Source organism: Ammospiza caudacuta, chromosome 3, assembly GCF_027887145.1.
Source record: "Ammospiza caudacuta isolate bAmmCau1 chromosome 3, bAmmCau1.pri, whole genome shotgun sequence".
Classification (NCBI taxonomy): Eukaryota; Metazoa; Chordata; class Aves; order Passeriformes; family Passerellidae; genus Ammospiza; species Ammospiza caudacuta.
In genome coordinates this window covers 25,126,875-25,141,786 of record NC_080595.1, presented here as the reverse complement: position 1 = coordinate 25,141,786, position 14,912 = coordinate 25,126,875, and the positions used below count along the sequence as shown (strand labels likewise).

The 14,912-nt window shown below is 43.5% G+C and overlaps 2 protein-coding genes across 3 annotated transcripts in view; one reads left to right on the top strand and one right to left on the bottom strand.

The window, feature by feature from the left end:
- The window catches only part of SMYD2 (SET and MYND domain containing 2), a 30,231-nt gene extending 24,002 nt beyond the window's left edge, over positions 1-6,229 (top strand). For both annotated transcript variants that reach the window (XM_058802123.1, XM_058802122.1), the window contains 3 exons: positions 189-363; positions 2,807-2,915; positions 4,902-6,229. In XM_058802123.1, coding sequence (XP_058658106.1) covers positions 189-363; positions 2,807-2,915; positions 4,902-4,982 — 365 coding nt within the window. In that variant the 3' untranslated portion in view covers positions 4,983-6,229. The remainder of the gene's footprint in view (positions 1-188; positions 364-2,806; positions 2,916-4,901) is intronic.
- A 330-nt stretch (positions 6,230-6,559) lies between these two features.
- Positions 6,560-14,912, bottom strand: part of PTPN14 (protein tyrosine phosphatase non-receptor type 14) — a 71,062-nt gene continuing 62,709 nt past the window's right edge. The window contains exon 18 of the mRNA XM_058801108.1: positions 6,560-12,428. Coding sequence (XP_058657091.1) covers positions 12,300-12,428 — 129 coding nt within the window. The 3' untranslated portion in view covers positions 6,560-12,299. The remainder of the gene's footprint in view (positions 12,429-14,912) is intronic.

Here is a 14,912-nt window from a genome sequence, read left to right as displayed (position 1 = left end):
TCTTACCCTGACTCCACTGGTGTGTGACCTAAAAATCTTGCCTGCTGGGCTTCAGAAGTGCATGCAGGAGAAATACTGTGACCGGTAGAAATTAAACTTGTCTCTGTGTTCTCTGTGGCTGAAGGCATTATCAGCTAATTGTATAATGAGAGGCCATCGAGTTATTGCATTCCTTGACTTCTTCCTACCCCCCAGTGAATTACTGGAGATCTGTGAGCTCAGCCTGGACAAGATGGGTGCAGTGTTTGAGGACAGTAATGTTTATATGTTACATATGATGTACCAGGCCATGGGTGTCTGTCTTTATGTGCAGGACTGGGAAGGTGCGCTGTGTTACGGGCAAAAAATTATCAGACCCTACAGGTAAATATGACAGACTATTTTTTTTAATGCTCTAATTAATAATCTGAACAATTAAGGCAAGTTTGTGCAGAGATCACTTCTCTCGGTATATATTGTATAAACATTCTACCCATGATACCACTACTCAGAAAGGAATATTTAAATGCCAGGACAGTGTCTGTTACTGTCAGAATGTGGTCTGCAATATACAGCAGGACTGACTTTGAAATCTTGCTTTGGGTTCTCAAAATAATTTTGTGCCACCTTGGGTTCCGTGATAATTCTGCTTAGCTGGATAAATGCTGGTTTCTAAAATAGCATCATTTTTTTCTAATGAAAGGCTTCAAACTTCATCTGCAGCCAGTGTTTTGTACAAGGCAATGGAGGCACAGCCTGTGTTGCTGTCAGCTCCCTGCAGTCTCTCCCAGTGCTCTCTGTCTGCAGCAGCCCGGTAGGCACGGCTGCAGGAGAGCAGAGCCGAGTCCCAGCGCTGGGGCCGAGCACCAGAGGGAGCTGGAGCCAAGCTCTGGAGCCAAGCTCAGAGCTCCGGGTGCCCCATGTCCCTGATGCCACTCCTGAGCTCCGGGTGCCCCATGTCCCTGATGCCACTCCTGAGCTCCGGGTACCCCATGTCCCTGATCCCGCTCAGAGCTTTGGGTGCCCCATGTCCCTGATCCCGCTCAGAGCTCCGGGTGTCCCATGTCCCTGATCCCACTCCTGAGCTCCGGGTGCCCCATGTCCCTGATGCCACTCCTGAGCTCCGGGTGTCCCATGTCCCTGATGCCACTCCTGACCTCTGGGTGCCCCATGTCCCTGATCCCACTCCTGAGCTCCGGGTGCCCCATGTCCCTGATCCCACTCCTGAGCTCCGGGTGCCCCATGTCCCTGATCCCGCTCAGAGCTCCGGGTGCCCCATGTCCCTGATCCCGCTCCTGAGCTTCGGGTGCCCCATGTCCCTGATCCCGCTCCTGAGCTTCGGGTGCCCCATGTCCCTGATCCCGCTCAGAGCTCCGGGTGCCCCATGTCCCTGATCCCGCTCCTGAGCTTCGGGTGCCCCATGTCCCTGATCCCGCTCCGAGGAGCTCCCAGTGCCCCATGTCCCTGATCCCACTCCTGAGCTCTGGGTGCCCCATGTCCCTGATCCCGCTCAGAACTCCGGGTGCCCCATGTCCCTGATCCCGCTCCTGAGCTCCGGGTGCCCCATGTCCCTGATCCCGCTCCGAGGAGCTCCCAGTGCCCCATGTCCCTGATCCCACTCCTGAGCTCTGGGTGCCCCATGTCCCTGATCCCGCTCAGAGCTCCGGGTGCCCCATGTCCCTGATCCCGCTCCTGAGCTCCGGGTGCCCCATGTCCCTGATCCCGCTCCGAGGAGCTCCCAGTGCCCCATGTCCCTGATCCCACTCCTGAGCTCTGGGTGCCCCATGTCCCTGATCCCACTCCTGAGCTCTGGGTGCTCCATGTCCCTGATCCCGCTCAGAGCTCCGGGTGCCCCATGTCCCTGATCCCGCTCCTGAGCTCCGGGTGCCCCATGTCCCTGATCCCGCTCAGAGCTCCGGGTGCCCCATGTCCCTGATCCCGCTCAGAGCTCCGGGTGCCCCATGTCCCTGATCCCGCTGCCCTAGCGCCGGAGGCGTGGGAGAATGCCCAGGCTGAAGCCCTGCGTGGGGCAAGGCAGCACATAGCCCCTGCAGGAGCCATGAACACTGTTTCTGATCACATTCCCTGTTTTTGCAGTGGAAGCCCGTTGGTGAGAGCCAGGCAGTTACACTGGCTGTGTCTGGTCCTGCCGTGAATCTCCCAGAGTCTCGTCTTGAGACGTGACTCTCTTGCCAGCTGGGGGGAGCGCAAGAAAAGCTCTCCCTTTGGAACAGATGCCAACATAAAGTCACAGATCACTTGGCAGAGAGCAGTGATACAAAGAAGGAGCCAACATTCCCCCCCTGGGGGCTCAGTACTATTTATCTTCCCTGGGACTTGCCCAGCTCCTCTGGCTCTGAGCCTGGCATTCCAGGCCAGCTCTGCCGAGGCGGGCTGTGCCACTCAGTGTGTGTGAGCACAGGCTGCCATGTGTGCCCTGCACACTGCACAGGGCCCCTCGCTTTCCAGCCCACCAACCATTGTGGAACACACAGAGCCGCTGCTGCCGGTGCAGGGTGGCTCCAAAAACTCATCACAATGCAGGCTCTCTCTGTAGCTGGCTAGATTAAAACTAGTGGCAGAAAGTCATTGCCATCTGACAGCTGTTCAGAGGCATATGGTAGTTTCAGTCCAATTCCCAGCTGACAGGCGTCCCCATCCCAGACACAATTGGCACGGGCTCTTGGCAGTCACGGCACAGAGGATGAGCGCTGAATGGGCAGGGGCACCGAGAGGCAGCTTCCTGCCCCATGAGAGGGGGACAGAACTGGGAAAATGCTGTGAAACTGCCAGAGTTGATGAAGCTGAATTTCTTTCTCTTTTGCAGTAAACATTATCCCTCCTACTCGCTGAATGTTGCCTCCATGTGGCTGAAGTTAGGGAGACTGTACATGACGCTGAAGAACAGGACGGCTGGAGTTAAAGCCCTGAAGAGGGTATTTACTGCCTGGTTTCTCCATTAATAACACCATTAATAACACCATTCTCCATTGAAACACTGTGTGCCTCTCTGTCAGTGAGCTGGCGTGGTAGGAAATGCACCATGTGTTAATATATTTGGTCACGGGAATTTTGGCTCAGATTTGGTTTTTCTAGAGATGGAGGATAGGTCTGCTCTTGGGTGCCTTTTCACAGTGGGCTCATACTGCAGCAGCTGGAGTGAGAATTATGCTTAAACATTTGCTCTGAGTTCTTCACTGAGCTAGAGCTGCACTAGTGTAAATGAAGCAGAACCCTATCTTCCCCTCATTTGTTGGGTAAGGACAGGAAAAATGTTTGGCTCTTATAAAAGGCACATAGTGTTTCATTGAAGTCTGTGATTTCTATATCCAACTTAAACTAGGCACACTTTTGATGGTTATTTGTTCTGGAACCAATCAATTTTTACATAGCTGAAGGGAATTCAATGCATCTGGTAATGCTGAAATTGGCAAATACAGCATTTTGGTTTTATGTTTTTCTTCACCCCTTTTTTTTAGTCTTTAGTATTTTATTCTGCTATTTTTTATTAGTCTATACTATGTTTCTTGACTATTTTCCCCTATTCTTGTTGGACAAAAATTTATTTTAGTTTCTTAAGCATCAGTGACTATTGTAGCATATAGTGACTCAGTGTGGAATGTCACGATGTATTTATTTCTTCTTGCTTTTTAGATGCTGGCAAGTTTTAGCCAGCAAATAACAGCACCAGCCAACCATGGTGAAAGATGCTAGAAGAATATATGCTCTAAAATTTAACTGTTACCTAGTTTGAAGTTGGCATAGGTTTTCCTTCACTGTCATGTTAAACCCTTGAGTAGAAATGGGAATTGTGCCAGTAGGAGCATGGGATGGGGGGTAGGGAACTGTGAGATAAATTTGTTGGCATAGTTAGTTTCCTTACACAAACATTTTCTAGTGACTCACTTCCAAAAGCTGTCTACAGGAACTGCCCAAAGTTATCCCAGCCTCTGATGTTTGGGATTTAGTGGAAAAGCAAGCCCATTGTTCCCTGTCAGTTTGTGAGCAGCTCATCCAGAAGGTCCTCCTTTCTTTTTCAGGCAGGAGGAGGGGTGGGGTCATTTCTCACTGCTGAGGTGGAACCAAAAGCCCTTGCTGTACTGGCTTAGCAAATACAAGAGCATAAAAGTTTCCAAAGGATGAAATGACCAAATGCTCAGAGGGCCAGGACACTGCAATTCCTTCCTCTGTCTTAGCTCCCTTGCTTTTTAACCATTCTCAGACTTACAGTGAACTTTCTTCTCAGTTCTGTCTAGTGCAGCCTTTTATCACTTCTTTTCTCAAGTGGAAATCTTGCCCTGGCACACACTCCAGGGCAGGAAAGGTGCCAGTCAGGGGTTTGGCTGCCTGCAGCATTCCCCCTCGGGCCTGGAGCAGGTGAAACACCAGGGAGTTGTTGGGCACAGCAGTGTCTGTCCGAATCTTATGGGAAATCACTTCTGCCTCAGTTGTTGCTTCCTTCCTAAAGCACTGGCAGCCCCTGGAAGGAGCAGAGGGTTTACAGACTCAAGTTTGAAATGCCTCAGCATTACTCCTGCACTAGGCCTGTATGTCTGGGACAGCTCAAGGATAAATTGGTAGGAGCAGAGCTGGCTCTGATACTGGCTAAGTCCTCTGCTGGAATATTACCCACCATACTTGCAGTTTTCTGTCCTGGAGCTGGTGGCATTCAAAGTAGTTTTGTCAGGAATATAATTTTGAAAGGTGCTTTGGGCTCCTTTAAGATCAAAGATGTATTCTTTGAATATAAAACCTTTATTACTTAGTTTTGAATTTCATTTTATTTCCTACTGGGTTTATGACTACAAGGGGACAAAAAGTAGCTAGAGGTGTCAAACTGCTTCAAACCTCTAAAGAGAGTATTTATAGCCTGGTGTTATATATGAATCAATTGTGTGAATATTTTTTTTTTCTTTTCATAGGCAATTGCTATCATGGAAGTAGCACATGGGAAGGATCATCCATACATTTCAGAGATCAAAAAGGAATTAGAGGACCACTGAGCCTTTGAATCTATGCAATCCTTCAAACCTTTATTTAAAAAGCCTTGTTATGGAAACCTTCAGGAGCGCTTTGAAAAGCGGTAGAAGTATGAACACAGTTCTGTCCTGTAATTGGAATGACAAACACACGTAAGCCTAGCTTCCACACATCTACAATTGCCTTTTTTTTTTAAAGGAAGCAGCCATGGTTTCTTGAAGGTTATGCCTTTTGACGGCTCATGTGCAGAAATGGCCATTTTTTTTCTTTAGGGGTATTGGTGTGGATCTTATTTGAGTAAAGTAAATAAAGTGGTCTTGGCCCCTCTTGATTCCTGTTGTACACTTAAATGGGTAGAATGGTTTTGTGATATGTACTTTTGCCCAAATACTTTCGCTTAATCCAACAAATTAGCAAAAGCCCTGCTTTTTCTGTTGTGGTTTGGTACACATTTCCTTTTTTTCTTGCATCATTTTTATTTGCAGTGGCTTAACTGAAAGAAAGGGGAAATGGGGTGATAAATTATGTACATTTTACAGCAATGCCACCAATATTCCCTCAGCCAGTTAATCTGCAGGTCCATCACTGCTTCTGGCAGGTGAGGATTCATCACACCAAAGACCTAGACAGAGCTCAATTTGTGTTGCACAGAAAATACTGACACCTGTGTTGGAGCTTGAAGGCTTGCACAAGACATGAACTATGCAACTTCTGGCTTTTTACACTCCTTTACAAGTTAAAGTGAGTTATTGCAGAGGACAGCTCATATTTCCTTACAGCCATACCTTCACCTCCAGTGGATTACAACTATTGTAAATAACATGTTGGCAATTATTTTTAAGAGAGGGACAGGAACACTTTCTGAGGAAAAACTCCAGGACTTAACTTTCTCTACACATATACTAAACAAAAGGATTTTTTACTCCTCCATTTAGATCAATGGCAAGAGTGTGCTTTTAAGGATGGGGGGAAAAAGAGTGTAGCTATAAACTTATAGCATCAAAATTGAAATATGGTGCACAAAAAAATTACCTGCGTCTTTTCACAGTTTATAAAGTATGATGAGAAAGAACACATCACCCTTAAGAACTTCATTGTATTTTCTTTCTTGTAAGCACTGCTCTGAAAATAAAACTGCTAGAACAAGGGGTTGTCAGCTCATTTTGCTGAAATCTTTCATTGCTCTCTAGCCAGCAGTTGTTGCTGGAGTATATAAAACTGCACCACATCTACAATACCAGAAAGCCAAAGCCTATTAACTACAGCCAAGCCTAGGAAGAGGGCACTAGCTGACTATTTTTATCCTTTGTCTTGTAAAATAAACTTTTATCCTGGGAAATAATACCTTTATTTCAGCAAGTCTGTCCAGAGCCCATACCACACTTCAACACCAAAGAATTGGATTAGCTGAACATGAGGCACCAGTGGGAGCCTTGCCCCTGTGAAACTTGGATTACTATTTGCAGAGGTTATTCAAAGCTCACTGTGGCCCTGGCTGTGCCTATCAGTTTAACATGGGAAACCAACTCAAGCAGTGTAGGTGCAAATACAAAATCCTTAAGCTGATACAGAAAAGAACACAAACATTGTTTTCCTTGAAAAAAATGGTTTATTGTATACTGTGAATATGAAGGACAGCCTTACCAAAAAAACCTTAGTGACTGAAGACATTCTCACATTTGCAAAAGCATATAAGAAACTATTTACACAAAGGCAGTGAAAGGGGTAAAAAAATTATTGCAATCAATTAATGCTGATAGAACTTTTTATAATAAAAAGAGAAAGAAAAGAAACAGTGCAAAAATACTGTCAAAAGTAATCAGTTCTATACACAAGATAAAACTGACAAGCATAAGCTTATGTACTGATATGAATAATACATTAGAATATAAAATAGCATGCATAGATTTTTATTTTTTTAAAGGCTTTCAATAGCATAGAATAATTCTGCCATTCAGCCCTAACAGAGGGGTTGGGGGCAGGAAGGGCACATAACTGATGTCTCATTTTTCTACAAAATGTGTACATACAATGAGGTGGTGAGATCAGATCACTGTTTTGTACTAAACTGTCAGGTACAGAATTACAGAACAAATAGAACCGGAGGCATCACAATACTGCAGTAAAACAGGACAGTAAAATCCAGTGACATAAAACTTAAACATGTCAACTCATTTACCACATTCCACACAATAACATATGGGAATATTACAGTCATCTGCATGTGTAAACTTTTTCCTTTGTAAAATAACGAAAGAAAGGTACTTTACTAGTGAGGAAAAAATGTTATTTGTATGCAGCAACCTCAACACGATAAACATCCTGTTACTAGTGTTTCTGGTACTACAGATTTGCTTTCTTTTAAAGACCAAGCAGAAGCAAGAAAATACTTTTATTTAACATACACAAAAAGGAACTTCTCATGCAATCCGTCTGTAAGTTACGGAACTCACCAGCACAGGACATTGTGAAGGCCAGAGATGGCTTCTAAAGAGAAGGTAATGTGATTCAAGGAAGATGGATCCACCAGGAGGTACTACACAGGGAGCAGGATACAGCTTTGGCCTCAGGAAACCCATAAAGTTTGCTGCCAGGTGCACCAGAGGGGCTGAGCACCCTTTTCTAGACACATCCCTACTTCTTCCTCAACTACCAGCCACTGTCTAAGTCGGGAGTGCCCCACAGCCTGACATGGAAACAGTTTGTGAGAAGCATTCCTTTTCTGCCTGCCTAATCAAGGAGCACTACCCCTGAAATACCTGGAACTGACTGCCCAGCCACTGAGAATCAGTGGCAGTCCTTCCCTTGCTGCTATATAGTGCTGGAATTCTCCAGAGGAAGCTCCTATTTTCAGTGATTTCCAGTTCACTCTCTGCAGGCAAAGTCCTGTTGTTAAAGCATGTGGGAAACTCTCCGTGAGAGTGCACAGAAAGCACAGGCAACAAAACTTCAAAGAAATGCCAGCCAAAAAACAGCTCAGAGAAGCCAATGGAACTGTAATCTGAGATACTCCAAAAACACTAAATTTATTTACTTTAAATATTTATATAAACACTGCTATTTTTTGACCTGTGCACTGTTTTGTTTCACAATCTAACAATAGTTTATTTATGGTTAATACCTCTGTCTTGTTTTGCCCCACAGCCATCTGTTCCCTTCCTCAAATCCCCAATCCCTGGAAGCAGCTGCATGTATAATGTCCTTCTCTCTAAAGATGTGGACAGCATCTAAAGCTCCCTTAGCACCAGATCCTACAAGAAAACCACTCTAGAAGGCTAAGAGTGAGCTGGGGGCAACTGCTTTTGGGGTTTGGACTTGCAGCCTTTCTCTTACTGCCAGCAAAACCTAGCCCAAACTCAATGTGCCTTGAAGTACACATCAGCAGCTTTATATTCATTTTGCAGAAGGGTGGTCAAAGGCTGTTTTCATGCAGTCCTTCCTCTCATGGTCAGCTCAGGAATTTGCTCCTGCAATGTGATGCAGGCCTTTATTACCTGCAGTGGCTGCCACCGTAGCATTTTTTTACCCACTAAGACAAGCAGCAAAATTTAACTCAGACCTCCCCAGTGATGCACAAGAGCTGCTACAGCAGAGATCAGCCTGATGATTCCACTTTCTGAGCACACAGAGCACAAACTGTTAGCAAGGCTCACAACAGCTAATTCAGTCATCATCTCCTCCCAGGAGACCAGTGGGAAGTCGGCTGTTGGAAATGCAGCATTGTCAGAGTTAGCTCTGCTGAATTTTCTCTACAGATTTCTGTGCTATATCCAAGTACAAGATTGCCCAGCAACATTTCTTTTAGAGTTGCTTGTGGACTACACAGACATAGCAGGTATTGGATCAAAAAATAACATCCCGGCTGACATGACAAGCACTATTGAAGCACTTAGGTTGGAAAAGAATGAGTAAGTCCATGTTTTGCCATTTGCATTTCTGTTTGTTTACAAGAAAGTAATTTTAAAACCCCCAGCTTTTGAAATCATGCAAATATTTAATAATATTTGTAGCTGAGGCAGGTGATTTAAATAAGTAGTACAGAAATGCACTTCAATATACTTCAAGGACTGTGCTGGCAATAGGTTGAGTAAGCTCTCAGAGATGTGTCTTTTGCCAGCTAAAATTAGTTTCAGGGACTTCTGATAAGACTGAGCATTTAGGATCCCTGTATGCCTACACAGGAAAATGTTTGTGGGCACAAGCTTCATCTTTCCTCAGGTAGTCAAGGACAAGAGGTGCCTAAACAAGCCTTTGCAGGACCTGAAACAAGTAGGACCTGAGCAGCTGATGTCCACCATCCTCCAGTGTGACTGATGGGGGACAAAAACAAGATCCCCAGAGCACTGAGCAGCACCACAGCTCAGCTGTCTTCTCTCCCATCCCTGCTCTAACAATGGGAAGCATGAAATGCTCAGACCAACTGTAACCAAAAAACTGATGCCAGCACCTCAATACTATAGTTGATAAGAATTTAAATTAAAAAGGCAAAGGTTGTTAAATACAGATGAAGAGTGTATTGAAAGAAAGACAGACACAATGGATGCCCAAGTCAGACTTACTCATCCGCTGCAAGTTCTCTCTTGGAAAGCATCAGGGAATGTAGGCTGAACATGCCAGACTGCAAGGTGGGTGCTCTGGGAGAAGACTGCCTGTGTCAAACTTCTGTTCATTGATGAATCATAGTGAGATTTTCAATCCAGACTTTACTCCAAATGGATGAAACTGGTCTCAAGCCACTGTCAGGCTTTGATGTTAAAAAACATGCAACACAACAAACAGCAACTCCAAACTGTCCTTTTCTCAAACTCAAGGGTTCTGCTGTTTAAAAGTCTGCAGGACAGAAACTTAGAGCACTGTTGCTTTAAGGCCCATGTGTTCATTCCTGCTATGACTAAGAAAATTGGATGCAAAATGCATTTTCCTGTCACTCCCTAAAGGTTAGGAAATACTGCCCAAGCAATTTTGGCCTGATAAAACTACAACAGGTTCAAAGTGAGAAGGTTCATTTTTTCCCTTACAAAACTGTACCACGTTTCAACCATAAAACATCAGCATGCTGAGGGCTGCTTGTAAGCTGGGGTGGAAAAGAACCTCTGAAGACATGCACCAGCCCAATTCACTTAGGATATTAACAGATCTAGTCAAGATAAAATCTAGCAGGGAAAAATACATTGAAGTCAGATGAAAGGAAAAGTTTAAAATTACCATTCTTTGACAATGAAAAGGAAAAAGTGACTCACATTGGCCTCTATCTACCATCCCAGCCACATTAGGAGTTAATTGGAAATGACTGCTTACCACATGGCCACTTATTTGGCTCATTAATAGCCACTGACTTAATTTGGAAAGGATTTTTAGTGCCTTTTTCTAATTAATGTTTTTCTAAGACACCTATGATGCATCTTTGCATAAAAAAAAATTTGCTTAATTTTCTTCCCTTCAAACACAGCTCTTCACACTCTCTTATGCAATAACTTTCCTGTGCTCACTGTAGCAGCAGAAACACACATTGCAGCCAAGAGCAGCTGAATAATAAGACACAGGAACAGATTCTTTTCCCTCCTGATTTTCTACTTCTCACATCCAAGTGGTGCAATGGGACTTGACAGCTCTGAGTTCAAACTTAATTCATCATTAGGAAATTATTCAAAAAGTTATAACGAGATAACTAATTTAATACACTTTGCTTCAAGGTTTATTCCTTGGCTTTTTTCCCAGATATAAAGCATCTCTCTGCAATTATCATGCAGATGCTGCTGAAAAGACTTTAAATGGTTGCTGCTAATTTAACAAGAGATATGTTGGCACTGGCAGAAAAAAAATTAGAGGAAAACTGAAGTTGACTGAAAGCTCAACTGATCCCTAAAAAGAACATGGTCAAGCTATTACAGCAAAATAATTCCTCTCCATTTGTTGATGGTTACAAGTCTTCACCAGAGACTTTGTCATCATGTTAGGCCTGTATTGCACAGCACCAATTCAACACAGTGCAGTTTTAAATACATTCAAGAAACATTCTGGTACAGAACCTTGGCTTAAGCTCCCCATTAATTTTAGTTCCTTTAGTGCTGAAATTAAGAGTGCTTGCAGGCTCAGGCCCTTGTACATTGACCAGGGTTTGGAGGTGGGGATGCAACAGAAAAGCAACAGTAGGATTAAAATATTAGAAGCATCTGGGGAAGGGATACCAAGAAAGGTGATTTCACCACAACAAAGTAACTGCATTGCATCACATGCCCTGAGAGGCTGTGAAATCGTCACCCTTGAGAATTCTGAAACTGGATGTGACCCTGCACAAGCCTATCCAAGTTTCAAGTCAGCAGTGGGGTGAGTGTGGCTGGGTCCAGAGACCTCCAAGGCACCTCTCTAGTCTGACTCCTTCTCTAACCACCCAACAATAGTTCGCATGTGAAGACTAAGGCAACTGGGGATGCCTAATGTAAATGAGATTCCTTGTCTGCAGAGGGTGAGCCTCAAAGAAATAATACTTTCAGTGTAATTTGTGAGAAGGTGCTTGATTTGGCTTTTTTTCCAGATGTGTTTGGTTGAAAATGCTCTGCTGTTAAACTCTCAGATCACCAGAGTTATTGGAAAGAGTCATTCACTGACTTCAGCCTGCTGGAGGTCACTGCACTTCACCCTACATTGCTTCTTATGATTCCCTTCAAGGGTTGCACACAGCCAGCAAAAAGCTTCCTTAAAAAGATACAATATTGATTTTTTTTCAAGGACTAATCTAAAACCATAATTCTTGTGGAATTTGAAGAGTTCAGCACCCAAAAGTCTGTGTCCTCACAATGTCCTGTGCTCGAGCCCTCTGTAACATGCCCGGCTGCATGTGCAGAGCTCAGGTCTCCGTGCTGTGCACCTTCAGCTTCCACTCACACACAGCTGTAGCTGACATCTAGCAGGTCTTGCTTTCACCAGAGAAGCCACACACTGGGTCCAGAAGGTCCTTACATGAAAAAAGCCCACTGCCAAATAACTGTGGGTTTCAGAAGCCATGTAGGAAAACAAAAGCCAGCAAACTACCTTTACAAAGGATTGCTTTCCTTACAGACATGTTACAATGCAGACCAGTCATGTCAAATGTGGTTCACTTTGAAGGTCACTATAAGTTTTATGAGTTATGAAAGTAATTCAAAAGTTATTCCAAGAAAAATAAATTATATCTTGTATAAAATAATCCATGGGAGACTAGTAAAGAACCATCATTCCTTACTTTCAAGACAACTTTTAAAAGTGCAATATATGCACACAGTGTTGTCAAGGCAGTTCCCCTTGTTCATCAGTAAGGTTCAGTCAGATCCACAATGCTGGGTCTGGGATGTTTGAAAAGATTAAATAAGTCTTGAGTTTTGCAGGAATTGTATGAGCACTTGGTAGACAAATTTGTACTGGGCTATGGTCTGGATCATAAACACCCTCTGCTCCCGCAGGCGTCTCAGCATCACAGGAACGTCCATTTTCTGTAAAGCAAAGGGGAAAAAAAAGCAGAAGAATGTGTATTCATTAAATCAAACAATCACAAATATCAGTTATCTGACACAGGGAAATATACTATAATTATAGAAGACAAAGTTTCTGTGGACAAAATTAAATGTGCAGGCAAAGATACAGATCCTTTCACTGAAGGGCAAGGGAACTCATTGCCACCAAGAGATCCAGAAACTCCAACGTCTGGTTTGCCACAGCCAAGTGTATGTTAGCAAATAATTCTCAAGGAGAAATAGGTCTGTGAAGTGAAACAAGGACCCAATATCCACAATGTGTGTTTTGCACACTCCAGGCCAGCATCAGTTTGCTGCCATCTACTGAATATCCACTGAGACATATTAAGGTATAGTCCAGCTTCGTTTCACCCAAAAGAAACTCATGTGTGTGCCCTGAAAATGCTCTGCAGCAGGAAGTAAAGTCCAGTAAGTAGGCACAGATAAGGAAATCCACTGGGAAGGCACAGCACTAACCCCATTAAGCAGGCACAGGCAGCCTATAATGGTCTGAACTCAAAACCAAATGTGAAACAGAGGCCCATGAGCTGATGCTATTAGGATGCTATCATCAGATTTCTGGCATTTAGGAAGCCAAAAACCTATGATGCTGCTGTGTTTTATCTGTTACAACAGGTACACAAGGAGCTATTGAGAAGTTGTTGAGCCATGAAGCTCAGCCTGGCAAGCTCAAATTCAAGCAGCGTGTAATGTGAGCCAAGCTGAGGAACACAAACCTTCTATGGCAGCAGTAAACGTGAGCACTGAGACACACAACTGGTTTTGGGGAAGTTCTTAAGCAGTTCAAGACACAAAACTGAAGAGCAGCAAGCCTATCAGGCAACATAAACTGCACTTTGTAATGCCTGCTTGCAGAAACACCAAGAGGAGCTTAGCAAGTCTTTTGATTGAGATTGCTGCTAAGCCTTGGAGGCCCAAATGAGCATGGAATCTGCTTCCAGGCACATCTGAAGTTTCCTGGAAAGTTTAAAATAAAAGTCACGCTGCATATCCATTTCTGTCCATGTATACAAAACTCAGAATCTCCATTCCATGTAAACAAGTATTAACTCATAGGCTATCACTTTCTGAAAACAAGGCCAAATATTCTGCCACATACCCCAACAAGCTGTTATAAAAGGACATCTCTAGAGAGTTAACAAGTGTAAATATTTGAGATGAGTAATATCATATTATTATCAAACAGGTGCAAAGAAAAATGGAAGCCTTTCCAGTTAACTTGGCTAACTTGGAGAAGGCCTCCCTGTGAACTCTGATGCTTATGAAATGGTCTTTGCTGATCAGAGTCATGTGGAACCTGATCTCACCTGAACAACTATAACAAAAATGCAGGCCAGCCTTGACCTGCACATAATGTTCTTCTCTCAGGTTTTCATTAGCTTTTAGTGGGCACACAGTGTTCCTGCACCTCCTCAAAATGGAGATGGCTTTGCCTTACCTCAGAAATGGAAGAAAACCCCATCCTGCCTATTTAGTGTCACTATTTATAGCCAGCTTAGTATTTGCTGATTCCAGGTAAGGAGAACCCCTAAATTCACCTTCATTACCAGGTACATGTCAAAAAAAAAAAAAATTAGAAAAAAAATACACCTAATTCTTTGCTAAGCTGGGACTTGCAAACAGAACTAAAATGCTCCTTATTTCTGCCTCCCAAACCAAAGCTCTCCCATGTGAAAGCATGCTGCAGATGCACTCATGAGTTAATGTCCCAGTGCCAAGTCTGGACTAAAAGTTGATAGAGCAGGTTCTCAATTACTTTCTCGTCCTATGTGTCTACAGCAGTAAGGATGTAATGATGTGACATTTACTTGCCATGCAGCAGTTACTGAAACTCTATCCCTGCAATGAGATACAGCTTTAGACTCAACCAGCCATTGCCCAGAAGCCACAGTGACTGAAGCTGGACAGAATTTGATTAAACATGGCTTTTTACCTGAACCTGAAACCTCAGGCTCAAGAGTTCTGGTTTCTGTTCCAGCACTGCTGCAGGCTTTCCAAAATGCTCTTCTTCAAAATTTTCAAACTCCCTCATGGTTTTTCTTCACTTCACTAAAATGTTAATGAATTTACTTGCTAGGACTCTTCTGTGAAAACCAGTTCCTAAGACTAAAACATTATAAGTGATAAGTAATTTTATTTCAGAAAAAACCCCAACAAATTCTAGTAAAAAAATAAACAAATGAAAAGGAAGTCCTCTGTGCAAAATCTGTCAAAAACTGAAAACATACTGTCAAAATTTTAACCTTTTTAAAATTAGGTTTTAACAAACCAAAAGCATTAACTTGGTACAATCTAGAGAAAGAAGGCCCTTAATAAAAATTGTATTTATTGTTAATGATGATTTTCATTTTTAATCAAGACAAAAGAACGCTTTAATTAAGGGACATCAGAGAAATGCCTTATTATTGAGCACTACCATCAGGTCCTAGTGAAGTTGATGAA